Source organism: Pan paniscus, chromosome 11 (assembly GCF_029289425.2).
Source record: "Pan paniscus chromosome 11, NHGRI_mPanPan1-v2.0_pri, whole genome shotgun sequence".
NCBI lineage: Eukaryota > Metazoa > Chordata > Mammalia > Primates > Hominidae > Pan > Pan paniscus.
In genome coordinates this window covers 359,261-378,706 of record NC_073260.2, presented here as the reverse complement: position 1 = coordinate 378,706, position 19,446 = coordinate 359,261, and the positions used below count along the sequence as shown (strand labels likewise).

The following is a 19,446-nucleotide window of genomic DNA, read 5'->3' as shown; positions in this document are numbered from 1 at the left end:
CTCCCATGGCATTGTACACATTAATGCCCTTAGCAGTTAAATGAATTATGAATAAATTAGGGGTAAATTTTACAAATAAATGAAAAATAAAAGTTTTTTGCCTACAACTGTAAAAAAAAAAAAAGACTGATTCTCCTTATGTATGAACTGTAAGTTTAACTGTTTTGCCCATTTTCCTATTAATATTTTGGGTTTTGTTTTAGAAGTTCCCTATGTGTTAGAAGTACTAGTCTATTATGTGAGTTATAAGTAGTTTCTTCTCACTTTTAAATTTTCTCGTAGTTTTATTATGCATTAAAAATTAATTTGATAGTCAATGTTATCCATCTTTACCATATTCATAGATTATAAAAACATTAACTTGTTTTCTTTTAATATTTGCATAGTTTTTTTGAAAAAAGAGTTATGTCTTGAATTCACTTAGAGATTGTCCTGGCATTTGGTGTAGCAAATAAATTAAATATATCTTTTCCCATATTGCTATCCAATTATCCCACCATCACATTAGTAGGCCTTTCCCCCCTGCACTGATTTGAGATACTGTCATTATTATTTACTACTTTTATTATGTGTTTTTAATCTGCTTATAAATTTTCTATTCTACTTTTCCTAAGATAAACATAATTTTGACCCTCTTATCATCTGACTCTCCTTATCTATTAATTCAAGTCACATTTTGACAAACTAGATTCCTTTTTTCTTAGAATATTTAGTGTTCAATTTTATTCTGGCTCAGTGATTCTCCCTGGAAAGAGAAGATATTTGTCAGAATCATTTGTTAAGGTTTTTTTTTTTCAATTTATATTTTCCTTCTATCTTAAATTTTCATCATGCCTTTCTAGGGTGGTAAGGTGGAAGTGTATGAGTACACACTTGCACACAAATATACACACTTCCACTCACAAGTACAGTATCCCAAGTGAGCATCTGTTAAGATTGGGATGTGTCATATTTCACAAGAATGTTGGGAAAAAGTAAAGTTTGAAACTTTTGGCTTTGTTAATATATAGGATTTTAATAGTATCTAATGTTTATTCATGCTTAATATGTCTCAAAGTGGGCTATTTGATTTATATCTATTTTGTCATTTTCCTTCATAATAACCATGCATAATAGGTATAATCTCCTGTTTATAAATGTAGAAACTAAAGCTCATGAAAGCTACATAATGTGTCCAAAATCATGATTAATAAGAGTCAGTAGAGTTGAATCCAGCTCTTTGTTTTTTACTTTAAAGCCTGTGCTTTTAAACATTAACCATGGAAAATGACATAGATGGATCCAAGTAATATACTTTGTGCCAACATGATGAGAGCCTGGATCCCTCTAAATTCTTTCTACTGCTTATGAGCAGTTATACCACAGATGTCTAGGACCTAGAAGGCACATTTCACATTGGCAAACTTACTCTTCCACTCACTCCTGATAATGCCCTCATGGATTCTGGGTTGTTATAGTGGTGGGAGGTGAATTATAAACTTATAAGGGGAGGCGTTTGTTTTTCAACCTCTTAAAAGTTGACATATATCTCCTTACCACTAAGCATGTATTTTTTAAATTAAGATGTGACAGTTCTTTTTTTATGTTTTTCACAAAATGGACCAAATAAATTTTTTTTTAATTTATAAGCTAGGCTATATTTTCTCTCCTTTCTTCTACTAAACTTAGGATCACACAGGAAGGAACAGGTGTACACAAATACTAATATATTTATGCCTTTCTTTGTTCCAAGAATTAGCAAAAGAATATTTTGAAAGCATAATAACTTTGTATCTGTATTCCAAAATATAACACACAAGTTGTTGAAAGATAAATTGAGGCAATGTATGTGGAAGTTCCTAGACAATTACTAAATTATATGGGAATGGAAGGCACAATTTTCATGAGCTTTACTAAATAACTTACCAACTTCACTATATTTTGTGTCATTATCTGAGATTAATCTCACAGTTATATAAGATCTAAAACTTTACACTAGAATGTGCATCCCATTTTCTCAGCCGTCTTATTGCCGTCTTCATGTCTTTGTTCCTCAGTGTGTATATAATTGGGTTCAAGAGAGGGGTGATCACAGAATAAAATACAGCAAGGAATTTATCTAATGACTTGATGGGGAATGGCCAGGCATAAATAAAGACACATGGTCCAAAGAACAAAAGAACTACTGTAATGTGAGCAGTCAAAGTGGACAGAGCTTTGGACGACTTATCTAAAGGGCGATGCTGGATGGTCATTAGGATGATAGTGTATGAGATGATTAGAAGAACAAAAGAACACACAGTGAGCACACCACTGTTAGCAATGACCATAATATCTAGCCTGTAGGTATCTGTACAGGCAAGTTTGATTACCCTAGGAAGGTCACAATAAAAACTATCGACCTCATTGGGACCACAGAAGGGTAAGTGCATGGCAAAGGCCAACTGGCTCACCGAATGGAGAAAGCCAATTCCCCATGCGACAGCCATAATGCCGACACATGCGTTGCCACACATAATTGTAGTGTAGTGTAGGGGTTTGCATATTGCTATATATCTGTCAAAGCCCATGGCTATGAGGATCACCATCTCACTCCCACCAAAGAAGTGAAGGAGAAATATCTGAACAAGGCAGCCCTTGAAAGAGATGACTTTGCGCTGGCTGAAAAAGTCAGTAATCATCTTGGGGGCTGTGACTGAACACAGAGACAGATCAATGAGTGAGAGGTTGGCTAGCAGGAAGTACATGGGAGAGTGAAGGTGGGAGTCAGATACCACTGTTCTGACAATAAGAAGGTTTCCAAACACGATTCCTCCATAGAATACAAAAAACAACATAAATAGGAAGGTCTGGAGTTCCTGAGAATCAGAGAGACCCAGAAAAATGAATTCAGTCACCATAGAGTTATTCGTTTCACTCGTTGATTCATTCCAGGAAATAGCCTCTGCAGTTACCTTGAAGAAGAGAAGGAGAAGGAAGTCAGAATTATTATATTCAAATTCAAAGCCTCATTTTATATCATTCTGCTCACTCTTACAGTGACTTTCTATAATCTATTACTTAAAGACATTCAGAATTCAACAACCAAAGATCATAATTTTATCTCGCACTACTTCCCTGGCTATGCCTTATAATTCAGTTATCTCGGCTTCTCAGTGTCTCCATTAATGTTAGGTTTATTCCTAATATAAAATACCATTATTTATGCTTGTCTCTCTGCCAGATTAAGTCTATGCCATAACTCTATGTTTATCTCCTTTTTCTTTGAACTACAAAACAGTTTGTAGCACACATGTTATTTGGTGATATTAAAGTTCTTAAGAGAAAAAAATAGGCCAAAATGAAATGAAAGATAAAAAATAGAAAAAAAGAAAAAATAATATCACAAATATAATACTTAAAAATTAACAGAGGATAAAAGAATAGGGAATTCAAAAGTGAAGTGAGAAAAAGTGAGGAAAATGCAATAAAGTTTAAATGAGACAGTGTGAAGGATTTTCATAGGAGATAAAACTGGTAAGAGATTTTGGAATGCTTTCTAAAGCATTTCTGTTTTATTATAGAGACAAGAACTACTGAAAAATTTTGAATGATTGTTTAATTTAGCTCTGGACTCAATGTGAATTGGAAGGGAGGGAGCTTGGAAATGAAGCCAAGTAATTATTTTAAGCCTAACAATAGGTAATAACTGCAGGTTGTGGTTGTGTGAGCAGGAAAGGGGTGAATGAAGACCTGTAAGATCCCATCGAGCAATGTATTAAAGTAGTTAAGATATGAGCTTGTGTGCTAAGAGGCCTGTGTTCAAATCCTGGGTTATCTACTATGTATCTGAATGACCTTAGACAAGTCACCTAAGTGATTTCAGTCTTATGGCCACATCTGGAAAATATAAATGATAATAGCACAACTTTATAGAAGTTCTGTGAGGATTGGATATGACCAGGTATATAAATTTTCTAGCAAATAGTAATGGTCAATATATAATAGCCATTATTAAGGTACTGATAACAAAATATTTTTTGGCAAGATGTGGAAAATAAAAAAATGTTATTCCAATGTCTTTAAGTAATTGGGAACATTGTGATGGCTTTAACTCTGGTAATAATTATAACAAGCACTAGTATAACAATACTTTACATAGAGATCCCTTTTAGGAGCAGAAATAAATACAGAAAAAGGTAAAGGATAATGATGACTGTCTAGACACAAGGAGGTATTGTTGGGGCATCTTTGTAAGTTGCTATCTGCCAGATGAGAGACTGAACACTGACTTCTGGGCATGAGTTGAGAGCCATTTCAATTGTGTATGGAGGAGAGAAAATAAGTACTGTTTCAAGAAGTTTTGCAGTGAAGAGAAGTAACAAATAAAAGGTGTCCTGAAAGTGAGGCATAGCCATATTAACAATCTTTGGATTAGGTATAAGAGTTAATGGGCAAGTAAGATGTAAAAGAGAGAAGTGGAAATTGATCACTAACATTCCACGGGAGACATGAAGGTATAGAGTTTACACTTGCCATCTTTTTTGGAGGAATACTGTTATTTGTTTTTTGCTGTTTTTTAAAGAACAGTAATTCATAGTGCTTGGAAATTCCACTTTTCTCTTTACTACTCTGAATCCCATTTCTTAGTCCTACACACTCAAGCAGCACATTACTGTTTTTAAAGTCCTATAAAAATTTAGTGATCTTAAATATTTTTAAGAATAAAGAGAAGTCTAATAGTGGAATAAATCATGAACATTCACTTCAGTTCTCTTCTGCTTAGCACGGTAATAAATATAATCATACTAATCATTGACAGTACAAATGATAGGATTTTTATTGTGAGATAATTTCTGTCCTGACTGGTTGGTTGAACTGTTTCTTTTGAATCAAAGTGTGCAATTTAGAATAGACCTTAAATATGCATTGACATAAAATTAATTCATTTCATTGATAGGCAAGGACAATCTTGAAGTTATATCTTCACATGAAATATGCCAAGGATGAGGTTGACCCGAGGGTTCTCATCTGTAGCAAAAGACTTTCTATCATGGTTGTTAGTAAGAATTCAGGAATGCTATTCTTCAGCAAAAGGAATTTCTTGCTAACGTAGTTAAGACATCTCTCTCCTGAATTTGTGCTGCTGAGGGGATCCTTCACCACCATAATTCTTTCAAAGCTCATTTCTGACTTTTCAAAAATTATTCAAAAAAATTTAGAAGAATTGTATTTATTCTAAGTTGAACATTAAGTTTAGGCTTATTAAAGGAGTTCTTCAGAATCTTACACACTCATTGTAGCAACCATGAAGAGCCAGCCACTGTTGACAGGTAAAATCTTTCATGCCATAGATTATTCTTGGAATTCAACCATTAGAATTATATATAATATATATATTTATATAATATATAAATATATTTATATAATATATAGTACATATTTTATATAATAATATGTTATTATTATAAATTATATATATTATATATTATATATTATATAATGTAATATATATTTATATAATAAAATATTTATTATTATATAATAAAATATTTTATTAAAAATTATACAATAAAATATTTATATTATATATAAATGTATAAATATATATTTATATATAATATCATATATAATATAATATAATATATATACTTTATATAATATAACATATATTATATTATATTATATTATATATATTATATAATATAATATATATTATATTATATTATATAATATATAGTTATATAATATAATATATATTATATAATATAATATATAGTTATATAATTAAATATATATTATATTATATAATATATATAATATAATATAATATATATAATTATATAAATATACTATAATATATATATAATTATATAAATATAATATATTTTATTATATAATATAATATATATTATATAAATATATTGTATATAAATATATAATATATTATATATCATATTATATAATAAAATATATATTATATTTATATAATATATATATTTATATATATTATATAATTTATATTATATTTATATAATATATAATATATAATAAATATAAATATAATATATAATATATATATTAAATTTATATAATAAAATATATATTATATTTATATAATATATATATTAAATTTATATAATAAAATATATATTATATTTATATAATATATATTATATTTAGATTATATATTATATTTAGATAATATATATTATATTATATAATAAAATATATATTATATTTAGATAATATATATTATATTTATATAATAAAATATATATTATATTTAGATAATATATATCATTTTATATAATAAAATATATATTATATTTATATAATATATATTATATTTATATAATATATATTATATTTATATAATAAAATATATATTATATTTATATAATAAAATATATATTATATTTATATAATATATATTATATTTATATAATAAAATATATATTATATTTATATAATATATATTATATTTATATAATAAAATATATATTATATTTATATAATATATATTATATTATATAATAAAATATATATTATATTTATATAATATATATTATATTTATATAATAAAATATATATTATATTTATATAATATATATTATATTTATATAATAATATATATTATATTTATATAATATATATTATATTTATATAATAAAATATATATTATATTTATATAATATATAATATATAATAAAATATATATTATATTTAGATAATATATATTATATTTAGATAATAAAATATATTATATTTATATAATATATATTATATTATATAATAAATATATATTATATTTATATAATATATATTATATTATATAATAAAATATATATTATATTATATAATATATATTATATTTATATAATAAAATATATATTATATTTATATAATATATATTTATTTATATAATAAAATATATGTTATATTTATATAATATATATTATATTTATATAATAAAATATATATTATATTTATAAAATATATATTATATTTATATAATAAAATATATATTATATTTATATAATAAAATATATATTATATTTATATTATATATTATATTTATATAATAAAATATATCTTATATTTATATTATATATTATATTTATATAATAAAATATATCTTATATTTATATTATATATTATATTTATATAATAAAATATATCTTATATTTATATTATATATTATATTTATATAATAAAATATATCTTATATTTATATTATATATTATATTTATATAATAAAATATATCTTATATTTATATTATATATTATTTATAATATAAATATAATATATATAATATGTAATATATATAAATATATATTGTATATATAATATATATATATATAAATGCCTTATGTCCTTATAGTAAGTCTCAGTGAGATGGGAGTAGGCATTTGGGTTCTGGCAGAAATTCACAGTGTGATCATGGGAATATCATTTAAAAATCTCTGGGCCTTAGCTTTCCTGTTTTTAAAATGAGTTTATTCTTTCAAAAGCTCTAAAAATCCTCACAACTCTAGCAGTATGATTTGTACCTTTATGTGAAAGAAATGCTCCAAACCAAGTTTCACTGGTATTATAAAAAGGAGGGAAGGAGGTGGGTAAGAAAACACCGGACCTGAGGAAAGATGGGGAAAGGACTATTAAATGGGGAGAAAAGAACAAATTAGCCCAGAAGAGTGAGGAGGAGGACTCGACAATTGTTGCCAGCATAATACTTATAACAAGGGTTATTCTTGCTAACATTATTCATATTAATTCCTCTAAGTATTTATGTTAACCATACAGAATCCTTTCATTTTTCCAGAAGGTAAACACAAAATGGAATTATGCAGAATAGATTCCTACTAATAGAACCATCTCATTGTCAAAAAATGCTACAATTTCATTCATTCTTCTAATATATTTGTTTTATCTTTGTTTCCACCTACCTTCTTCATAACTGGAAGAGACTACAGCAATTTTCACAGAATGAGGAGTACAAATTTCCCTTTATTTGCACTGCCTTGAAGCATAAAAACTGTAAGAGAATAATATGTAGTGAATTGTCCTTTTTAGTAAACCACTTGGTTAATTAAAAGCCCTTTATGAATGGACTAGATGTACCTGAAGAGATCTGGGAATAGCCAGTCTGAGCTTTGTGTACTGAGACTAACTTTTATAGTCTCACAAGTTTTCCCTTGGCCATTAGAGAAAACACACAGAATTTTCCTGAGTGAGAGGACATTGCCACAATTTTTTGGCCTATTTGGATATTTTTGCTATCTCACTGAGTCTAAAGGTGCTTTTTAAAGAATCACAGCAAAACAAATATAATAAAGTTACAAAATTAAAATCCAGATAGGTTAACAAGAGAGTAAGTAATAATGCTTTGATTTTATAAAAAGAGGAATGCTTAGAACTTTTATGACCAACTTGCGGAAAAATATAGAAAAATTGCTTTAACCAATAAAAAACCTCACTTCTTGTAACTTATTTTATTTTGCATCTTTAATTACCATGCAGTAGTTAAAAGTGAGCTGAGTGAGTCACCACAATTTATGTTTCTTAAAATAGTCATAGAAATACATCCAAGTGATGTCTCAGTTGTGTTCCTTGACCACCAAACTTACCAGGTTTTACCTGAAAGATGTCAATCGTCTTCTTTGTCCTAAGCACCTACCTTAAGTTAAGCACGGGCACATTAAATGTGCTTTTAAGATCTCAATGGAGTCTCTTCTCCAGGAAATAAATCTCTTCCTATACTTTTAGGTTGTAGATGCTTTTTAAGAGTGACTCGAGAAATGCTTTGAAGAAGATTTCAAGGGCAATAGGATTGTGTTGTTAAAAAAGTGTAACATAGACAAATTTTGCATAATACAGAGTACTGGAGTCTATTTTTTTTTGTTGTTATACTTTAAGTTCTAGGGTACATGTGCACAATGTGTAGGTTTGTTACATATGTATACATGTGCCATGTGGGTGTGCTGCACCCATTAACTCGTCATTTAACATTAGGTATATCTCCTAATGCTATCCCTCCCCCCTCCCCCCACCCCACAACAGGCCCCGGTGTGTGATGTTCCCCTTCCTGTGTCCATGTGTTCTCATTGTTCAATTCCCACCTATCAGTGAGAACATTGTACAAAACATATTGACAATCAGCCTGAAAATAATACTTAAGGGTTGTAACAAGCTGTTGACCTTACCATTTATCTAACTTAAAGTACAATTAAAATAAAAATTGTTTCTTCCTTGATTTTGGCATTTACTAATTTATATAAACTCATATTTTATCCATTGGATCCCCATAATTTCCATAAGAAAATTAATTTCCAGTGATGCTTATTATCAGCATGAAAATACTGATAAATAAACCTAGGTCATATATATGTGTATGTGCTTATATACAGATATAAAATAACTACATCAAAATTAAAGATAGTCATTGCTGTTAATTAGATACACACATTAGATAGAAATACATACTTTTTATGATTAACAAAAAATGTTGCAACTTTATCTGAAATACAATTCTTAGATTTAATGCATCCTTTTTGCAGATTTTTCAGTTTTTTCAGGCAATACTAAAAATGTGCGCGTTCCATAGTGATCATGGTGATCACAGGAGTCTTGATGGTCCATGGCATTTATCCTGTGCTCTCATCAACCAAATCTGTTATGTCGTCTCCATAGAATTTAAAATATGTTGATTCAGCCTTCTCATTGCAAACTTCATATCTTTGTTCCTTAAAGTGTAGATGGCAGGATTTAAGACAGGGGTGACAACAAAGTTCATGATGGCAAAAAATTTATCCAATGACTTAGTAGGGAAAGGCCACACGTAGAGAAACATGCATGGAGCAAAAAACAAAACCACTACGGTGATGTGAGCCGACGAAGTGAAGAATGCTTTGGATAAATCATTTGAGGAATGTCGTCGGACAGTGACCAGAATAAAAATGTATGATACAATTAAGAAAAAGAAGGTGCCCATAGATATGAATCCACTGTTGGCAGTGACCACAAATTCTAGCCCGTAAGTGTCCATGCATGCAAGTTTAATAACCCGAGGAAAATCACAATAAAAGCTCCCCACATTATTAGGGCCACAGAAGGGTAAATTTATGACAAAAACAAACTGAGACATAGCATGAATCACCCCAATGACCCAAGCTGCTGCTACCAAAAGCATGCACATTTTGGGATTCATAATAGTTGGATAGTGGAGAGGCTTGCAGATCGCAGTGTACCTATCATATGCCATGACTATCAGCAGCACCATTTCAACTCCTCCCGTAACATGGATAAAGAACATTTGTATCATACAATTATGGAAGGAAATAACTTTACAATCAGTAAAAAGATCATAGATCAATCTAGGAACTGTGGTAGATGAAAGGCTCAAGTCAATGAGCGATAGGTTGGCCAGCAGAATATACATGGGGGAGTGTAAGTGAGGATCAAAGATCACTGTGAACACAATGAAGAGGTTTCCCAGGATAATTCCCACATAGAATAAAGAGAAGAAGAGAAAAAGGAAAAACTGCATTTCCAAGGATTGTGCAAGTCCAAGTAATACAAATTCTGTTACCAGAGAGTCATTTACTTGGTCCATTGAATCAGATAGAAGGGAAGACTCTGAAGCAACCTGAAAGAAAGGAAGGAATCAACTTAGTGTGACTGAAAATAATGCGTTAAGTGTTAATGATTTAAAATGTATTATTAACAAATCTTTTATTTGATAGTAGATTATTTAAAAACTAGTGGGAACCCAGGGTATAAAAGGTTAATGTAATATGGACAAAGCTGTGCTCAGAGGCAGTCTATTGTTTTAAATGTTCTCAATTGCTCAAATACATGAACTTATTAGCATCTTAAGAAATTGGAAAAGAATGCATAAAAACTCAAAAAATTCAAGCCAAATAAGGTAAAAAACAAAAATAAGGAAATATGAAATCCCAGAAAATGGCAAGATTGTATACCAATATATACAAATAAATGGTTTAAAAAATACAGAATCTTTAAAAATGCAATCAATAATAACATTAAATAAAAATTAGAATACAAATGCATAATTACGGTTAAGGCATCTCTGAAAGCTGTTTCCTACATGTGCCTATAATGATCTACCCCAAACTAACACGTGAATCATACTTGAATTTGAAATGCTGTAGAGACAAAAGGTTGATATCTTCATAGTATAAAAAAGAATTTAAACAGTTTCACAAAATCTCCAAGACCTAATAAATGAACAAATGAAATGAAGAATTAAAATGTAAGCTATACGTGTATTTGTATATACAGATATGTGTGTGTGTGTATGTGTCTTAGAAATCAAAGAAATATGATAAAATGTAATACTATTATTTTTCTGTTAAATTAGGAAAAAGTTTTACAGGCCGGGCATGGTGGTTCACGCCTGTTATCTCAGCACTTTGGGAGGCCGAGGAGGGTGGATCACGAGGTCAAGAGATCGAGACCATCCTGTCCAACATAGGGAAACTCCGTCTCTACTAAAAATAACAAAAATTAGCTGGGCATGGTGGTGCATGCCTGTAGTCCCAGCTACTTGGGAGGCTGAGGCAGGAGAATAGCTTGACCCCGGGAGGCGGAGGTTGCAGTGAGCCGAGATTGCGCCACTGCACTTCAGCCTGGCGACAGAGGGAGACTCTGTCTCAAAAAAAAAGAAAAAAAAGTTTTACAATTATTATTATCCAAACTGGCTAAGGACCAGAGAAACTGGCACTTTTATACGCTGCTGGAGGGAATATAGACTGATTCAAACCTTAAAGAAAATATTTTGAAATCATGTATCAAGAATTTTAAGTCCATGCCTTTTGGTGCAATAATACTCTTGGAATTCTATTTTTACAGAAGTTTTCAGCATAAAAACATTCATCATACTTTGTTGACAGTGATAAAATCTTGAAACGATTTAAATACCAAACATTAGGTTTAAGTATAGTGTATGTACATGACGGACTGTAATAACAGTTATTAAAATAAATATCAATAGAAGCATTTATAATAACAATGGAAAGACTTTTCTTAAAAATACTAAGAGTAATAATGGTAAACAAATTGCATAGTACAACATGTTAATTAACAGTAGTTGCTTTTGATTTTTAAAAGAGCTTTACAAAGCTCTAAAGCTCTCTTTCTAGATTTTGAAATATCTTTTTGTATACATATTATATATTTTTTTGACAAAACATCAAATGGCATAGAAAGTTGAAGGAATAAATGGTTTATTAAGAATTTTGAAAACTAGGATTGACTCATAAGAGACTAAACCAACTAAAGAAATGAAGAACTCTACTACTTCCCTCATTTAATCAATCATTTTTATAATGACTAGAATTTTTTCATAGATGGGATTCTCAAGGAGGTATAGTTAAGTAAGTGAAGGGTCTTGATTAAACGTCTTGAACTTTGCATAATGCTACCATGAAATGGAAACCTTTTGAGACATTCCATCCAGGCAGTTGACAAAGCATCTTGCCTGCCTCACTTTGACCAGAGCTGGCCATACTGAACGAATTCTGGTAATCATTAAATAATTATAAGAAAAATTAATGCTCAGGTGCTCTCATCAAGTTCAGAGTGAGTGAGGTTAGTAATGATGAAGTGGGAAATATTAAGAGATACACAATAAATGGTCAAAGAAATGCAATATAGTATAATGGGATAAGAAGAGATAATATTTTGGGAAGAATACAGCAGATGGAGACAAATAGATTTGATTTCTATCTCCACAATATGCATGCATTTTTTTAAACTCTCGGTCAATTTGTGCATGGCTTTCTACCTTCTCTCGTCTGGATATTCTCCTAAATGCTCTTTCCAGCATTTTCTGAATGAAATACATATGGATGGTCCCTGGCTTGTGACAGTTTGACTTATAATTGTTTGACTTTACAATGGTGAGAAAGTGACATGCATTCAGAAGAAACTGTACTTGAGTATAGTAGTCAGTATATTACGTGAGCTATTCAATATTGTATTATAAAATAGGCTTTGTATTAGGTGATCTTATATAAGCTAATGAAAGTGTTCTGAGCACATTTAAGGTAGGCTAGGCTAAACTATGATGTGAGGTACATTAGGAATATTAAATGCATTTTTGACTTATGATGGATTTATCAGGACATAACCCTATTATAAGTCAGAGAGCATCTGTACATTTTTAACTATGTTTTACTATTTTCACTTCATTCATAGTGCTATCCCTGGACTTCTTACCCATATTTAGATCACCCAGATCATAGGGGCTTAAGAACAAAGAATTTTGGGAGAGGAATTGAACCCGGGAAACATTATAGAGTAAATAAGATTATCCCTGGGAGTTTTCATGGAAATGTCCTTTATGCTGCTGAGCAGAAGGTGTTTGGTGACTTACTAAGCTCAACACCAATTCATAAATATTTATTTATAAAGAAATGAAGTTGAAGCTGAAGAATCATGTTTACTGCTTAGGATCAAGTGTTTTATCCTGTTAAAACTAAGATACAATATATAAACCAAGCACTCTAGGACTCTCATCATGAAAGTGATATTTCATCTTATAAGAGCAATTCCAAAACAAAAGCAATTAATGTCTGAATTACTTTGTCATATTTGGAGATTCCTATTACTACTGAAATTCATATTGCTACTGAAATGGTGTTTGTCTTGGAGTGTGAGTGATAATTAATTTTCTTGAAGAGGAAAATCCCAAACTACATGAACCTATTAGTCTAAAGACTGAAAAATTCTCTTTATAACATGAACATTTGCCATTTTAAAATAAAACAATCACAATCCAAAATATGAAACTATGGGCATTCAAGATCAGTGTGAAGGAGGCAGAGTCGATAGAATGTTTAAAGAGAGTAAAAAGGAAAGGGAAGAACAAAGATGAATTGGAAAGAAATTTGGAGAATAAAAGAAGGGTCACGGGAAGGAATAAGAAAGAATCCTAAAGAAAAAACAGGATAAAATGATGATCAAAAGAAGCATTGGTGGAACATGGTACATCTTTACTTAGGTTACCTTCAGGCTTAAAGCAATATATATTGATGCGTTATGAACACCTGAGAGAGTAGATTTTACTTGAGTTTTCATACACTGTTTATGTATATTGTCACTGCAAACATGGAAAGTAAAAGAAAAGCTGTAGGAAATAGTCACTGATATGTGGAGAAAAGTTAAGAGTTTAAGCTTGTGAGTGAATAGGTGTGATAATGAAGTATGGTGGGATTGAATGTATAGTTGGATATCACTGGTAGTGGTTCAGCTAACCGACAGGTGAGTTCTCTTCTAAAAGAATTAGGGAATAAGTCATCAAAATATGCTTTAGCCTCCAGGCAGTATTTTACTTATTCTAATATTTGTAGCTTTTCATAAATGTAAAATTAAAGTCCATGAGTGCAGGGAAACTTTTTGCATTGTTCAGTGCATAATTACTTGCCTAAAACAGTGCCTGTCTCATAGAAAAAGCTCAAGAAATACTTGATGAATGAACTTTCTAAAAACAGCATAATAAATTGTCAATATGAGAAATAAAATATTAGCCCCCACAAAAATAGAGAGAAATTGCATTTTAAAGTACTCCTTCACAAGCTTGTACTTGTTGATGAAAACTCAGTTGCATAAAAAAGGGAGTATTTAAATAAGTGAAGAAAGTCCTACCCATTCTGTTACAAACATTTGGAATTATTACATTTTATTGTTGAAGAAATCCTGATGACCCAAAGGAGCTTGTCTGGAGGAAAAGACCATGTGTTTGATTTCTCTGCCTTCTTAGGAAACACTGATGACTTTGGAAAGCTTCTAGGAGTTCTTCAGAAGCCAAATTTCCATAGAGTTTGTCATCTTTCCTATTGGAGATTTAAAATTTGTCAGTCATTTAGGGTCTGGGACACATATCTTCAAACAGGAAATGCAGACTTATATTAAACAAAAAGGATGTTCAGAATTATAGTTTTGTATAGAAGTGGGAAAGAACTTTGAGATTCTACAGGTAGAATGAGAAACAACACAGTGTGGTTAAATGGCTAACAATACATTCAAGAAGTCAGAATCAGAAGGCAGACCTCCTAAATTCCAGTTTAATGATCTTTCTCAATAGTGGTCTATGCTTTCTTAGTAGAAACAGTCTTTAAAAAAATCTAGAAGCATATATGTTTGACAGGATCACTCTAACCTATCGGAAGAACCCTCTTATTCCTTGAGTTCTTATTTTGTTTAAAATAAAATTAGCATTCACTTCCTAAAATATTATTTATTCTTTTTCACTGGGCATTGCTCTTCCCAATTCCCTTTCTTATTTCTTCAAACAACCTGGAACAGTTCCATTTCAGAATTCATAGCCATCAGCTCCTCTGTACCCTCCCCTGGGATGAGGCCAAATCTTTCTGAATCTGAGATAGCCTCTCAGCCTATGCATTGGCTGGAGTGTTCCAATGTGGAGGAAGGTAATACCAAAAGAGAGAGAATCACACCAGACTGTGGGAGGTAAAGACTTGAGATTCCCTTCCTCTGGTTTAAAACTAAATCCGGTTTTCAAATAGGATGGAAATAGCTGAGATCAGACATCTCCTTTTCAGAGTGGAAAATGAAGTTTATAATGAATTGGAGAGCATGAAAGTTAGAAAACTACACATCTTTAAAGAACTTCATACTAGGGACAAACTGAAATTATCATAGGGGTTTATATGTGGGATTAGTTTTATAAGACATAATATAATTTAATGATTAAAATTTGAAAATAAGAGATAGTGTGGAAGAAAAAGATAAAATATTTCAGAAAGCAGAAGATTTTGGGCACAAATATGTTACAGAAGAGAAGAAATTGAAAGGGAGTTTAGAAGGATAGAGAGAAGCAACCACGACAGGGAAAGTTTTGTAATTAAAAGCATCTCTTTTACCTGTCTTTTCAGTCATAGGATGTGCATTTTTAGGAGAAGGAGAAATTCAGATAGCTTAATCTTCATTTATGTAATACCCCAAAGACAAAGCTATATATAAGATTCTTCATATTGGAAAGGAAGCTAATTAGCTGCACAGGAGAGGGACCCACTGATGCTGCTGAGACAGACAATACCCAGCCCATTATTAGTTTCTCTTGGGGACTAAATCTCTGAGTCACACGATTTCCCCTTGACAAAAGTATCGAAAGAATTGCCTGCTGATGAAATAGGGGGAAGGAAGGAAGGATGTGAGGTACTACATTGGCTAGTAAAAAAGAATCCCCATTTAGCATGGGTAATCTTAGTGTGTGAATTGTTCGGAATGACCGAGATGAGGGAGTGAAAATATATTCAGGGTGGACAGACATACCTTCACTTATGGCACCATGAATGAAATTTGAAGAAATAAATATAAAACATCTGATCTTTAAATACAATGCCTGTAATTGATAACAGGTGAATAAATGGATCCTTCTCCTGTTATCAGTTATAGCAAATGTTTACCTCTGGATGCCAACCTGTGCTCCCAAAGTTTAGTGTGTTGGGGCTGAAGGTTTCTTTGAAAGTTTTTGACTTTTATCCTTCCTGAATTGACTGGCTACAATTAAAATTTGTATTTTTTTTTTGGATCAGTTTTTTCAGAGGTATTGGAAAAACATATACAAATATAAAAGAAAAAATAGAATCATTCTAAGTTTCTGTAACAAGAGTGTGTTTCCATGAGGGTGAGGTAATCATTCACAAAAGGACCTGTATTGAGCCATTGAGACAAGCCTAGTGGATACCCCTGGAGAAGCTTGGCTTTATTATTGATGTAAAGACACAGAAAAATCTAATCTCCAGGTTATCATGGTGGCCTGAAAGTGCAAAGGCTCCACCTTGGTTTACAGTGGCATTTGTTTAGAGCTGTATTTCATTTTCTCTTGTTCAGAAATGAGGAAAATGATTTTCTCTAGAACAGCAGCAGAATAAGAAATGTTGGTTGATCCCAAATTAATTTTTGAAAAATAGTAACATTCCAAAAATACGTAAGCAAGGTAAAAACTGCAGAATAATGTGGGCAGAAATATTTTTTAAAATTAGGATACACAGTCAGTTACATGGATTATTGTCTACCTAAGATGAGGTAAAACAGTGTAGGTGCTTAGGGAAACCACAACTACAGTGACGTGAGAGGAAAGTGTGTTCTATTGCCCCCACAGAGGTCTCTTCTGCAACACAATGAGCAGTACATAAGTCGTTCTGATGTGCCAATGTGCTCCTGTCCTGTGTGCCATTGTTCTAAGTGGGAAACTGGGGTAGCAGGCCGAACAGCGTATTGAAATGAATGAGGGAGAATCTAGGCAGAAATAAGTTGCAGGGAGTTGGCCAGCCAGATACAGAACATGTTGTGATTTGAAGGCTGTTTCCTGAGGCATGAATCATGGGTTTTCTAGGCAGCAAAAGGCTTTTGGGCTAACAGAGAAGCTGGAGTTGTTAATGAAGAGTTCATGAGACCTAGTAGTACAAGAGAGGACTGAGAGTGATAATTTACAGGCTTCTTCACCTGAGATTGGCTCAAGATTGGAATTGGCTTAAGCTGCAAAAGGAATTCATTAGTGGATTTCACCCCAGAGACTTCAGGTGATGCAGGCAGAGGAAATTAATTGAGAATAGAAAAGGAGATTAAAAAGGAAGTTCTTTAGTCATATGACCTGTGATTGAACGTAAGAAGAAAGCTGAAGCATCGTTCAATACATTAGTCATGTTGCAATAGTTTTACTCTTTGCTATATTTATGATGTGATAGAGGTGAACATGACAAAGTCCTGCTCATGTTGAACTTAAAATGCAATGAGGAAGACATCACTGAATGAGAAATTTTGAGGGCTGTTAGTCTTACAAAAGAGGTGATAGGTAGTGCCAGAGGAATATGCAATGGAAGGAGCCCTTCTGGACTCAGGTTCTGGGAGGCCTCCCTGGTAAAATGATGAAACTGAAGGCTGAGATGTTAAGAGGCAAAACATGAAGGACAAATACTGTATACAAAATGATTAGCTAGTGGAAAGCCCCAGAGTTTATAGAATTTGAAGTTTCCAGGCAGGTAAAAGAAAACCAAATTGGATCTGGAGTTGCGGGGAAAGAGTATGTTATTCTCCGAGACTGAAAAAAAGGAAGGAAGCCAGGTCTTGGATGGCCTACTATACCATGATAACATACCAGTTTAAGGGCACGGAAGCATGTGAAGTGTCTTTAGCAAAAGAATTACATACTTAGATTAAAAATTTTTTTTCTTTTACTGAAGCATAGATAATAGGATTTTAAGTGGGAAGATCACATAGGTGACTATATTCTCTTCCAAAAATGACATAGGTAGGCTTAGACAGGAATAGTGGTGTTACAGATGAAAATAAAGGAACATATGTAAGGCTCTTTGGAAGGTAGAATAAGACTTGATGATTTATTGATTTTGGGGTACTATGGAGAAAGAAATCTATTATTTTTCCCAGATTTTGGGTTGTGCAACTAGGTAACTAGTTGGTACAAATTATTGTGACTGAGAACACTGAAAGAAGAGTAGGTTTGAAAAGAGGAAGGCTAGTTTAGTTGCAGACTTGTTGAGTGGAAGATCTTGTGTGGCATCCAGGAAAGTAGGAGATTAGATCTGTGGATCAGGAACTCAAGAAATAGTACCAGGGTCAGGTGCAATGGCTTGTCCCTGTATTCTCAGCTACTTGGGAAGCTGAAGCAGGCAGATTGCTTGAGGTCAGGAGTTTGAGACCAGCCTCAGCAACAGTGAGACCCTGCCCCTTAAAAAAGAAAGAAAGAATGAAAGAAAGAAAAGGAAAGAAAAGGAGGAAGAAAGAAAGACAGAAAGAAAGAAAGAAAGAAAGAAAGAAAGAGAAAGAAAGAAAGAAAAATACAAGGTTTGAGAGCCCCTAGTGTTTAGATGGTAATTAAAGCTGTGGGAATGGGTGATACGTAGGGATAGAATCTAAGTGAAAACAGGCCAAAGATCAAATTGGGGCAATAGGTTGATTGGTGGTTAAGCAGATGAGGAACACTCAACAAAAGACACAGGGAAGGACTTGCCCAGGAGGTAGGAGAAAAAGCCAGGAAGCTGTGGTGTTCCAGAAGCCCGGTAGAGTATTTGAAGATGGGGGAGATTAGCAGCAATTAAGAGAAGAAATTCCCATTCATATCAGTGATAAAGCAATTAAGTAGAATAACTTAGGAAGGTTCTTGGAGAATCACAGGACAAAATAGCATAGGTACCGGTTTCTCTTAATTGAGCTGTTATAATTTACAAAGCAGTAGAAACAAATACATGAAAAAAGTATGTGTAACTTCATTAGAGTTTTTATTTTGAATGCAGAAATCTTCAATGAAATTGAATATGCCTCACCATTTCTAGCTTTATTCTTATCCCAAAATATCAACCACAGATGCATAAGCTCCAGGGAATCTTCTGCCTGACTAGAAAACCTTATTTAAGAAACCAGTACGTCTAAACACATATCCTTGGGCGATTAGTCTCCTGTGAAACAACTGTTATTTC

General features: G+C 31.6%; 1 protein-coding gene across 1 annotated transcript; it reads right to left on the bottom strand.

Annotated features, from left to right (window-relative positions):
* Nucleotides 1-369: 369 nt before the first annotated feature.
* Nucleotides 370-3,848, bottom strand: LOC129398698 (olfactory receptor 4F4-like). The gene has a single exon (XM_055117329.1). It carries the CDS (start codon nt 2,877-2,879, stop codon nt 1,962-1,964), a length of 918 nt encoding a protein of 305 aa, XP_054973304.1. The 5' UTR covers nt 2,880-3,848; the 3' UTR covers nt 370-1,961.
* Nucleotides 3,849-19,446: the final 15,598 nt, after the last annotated feature.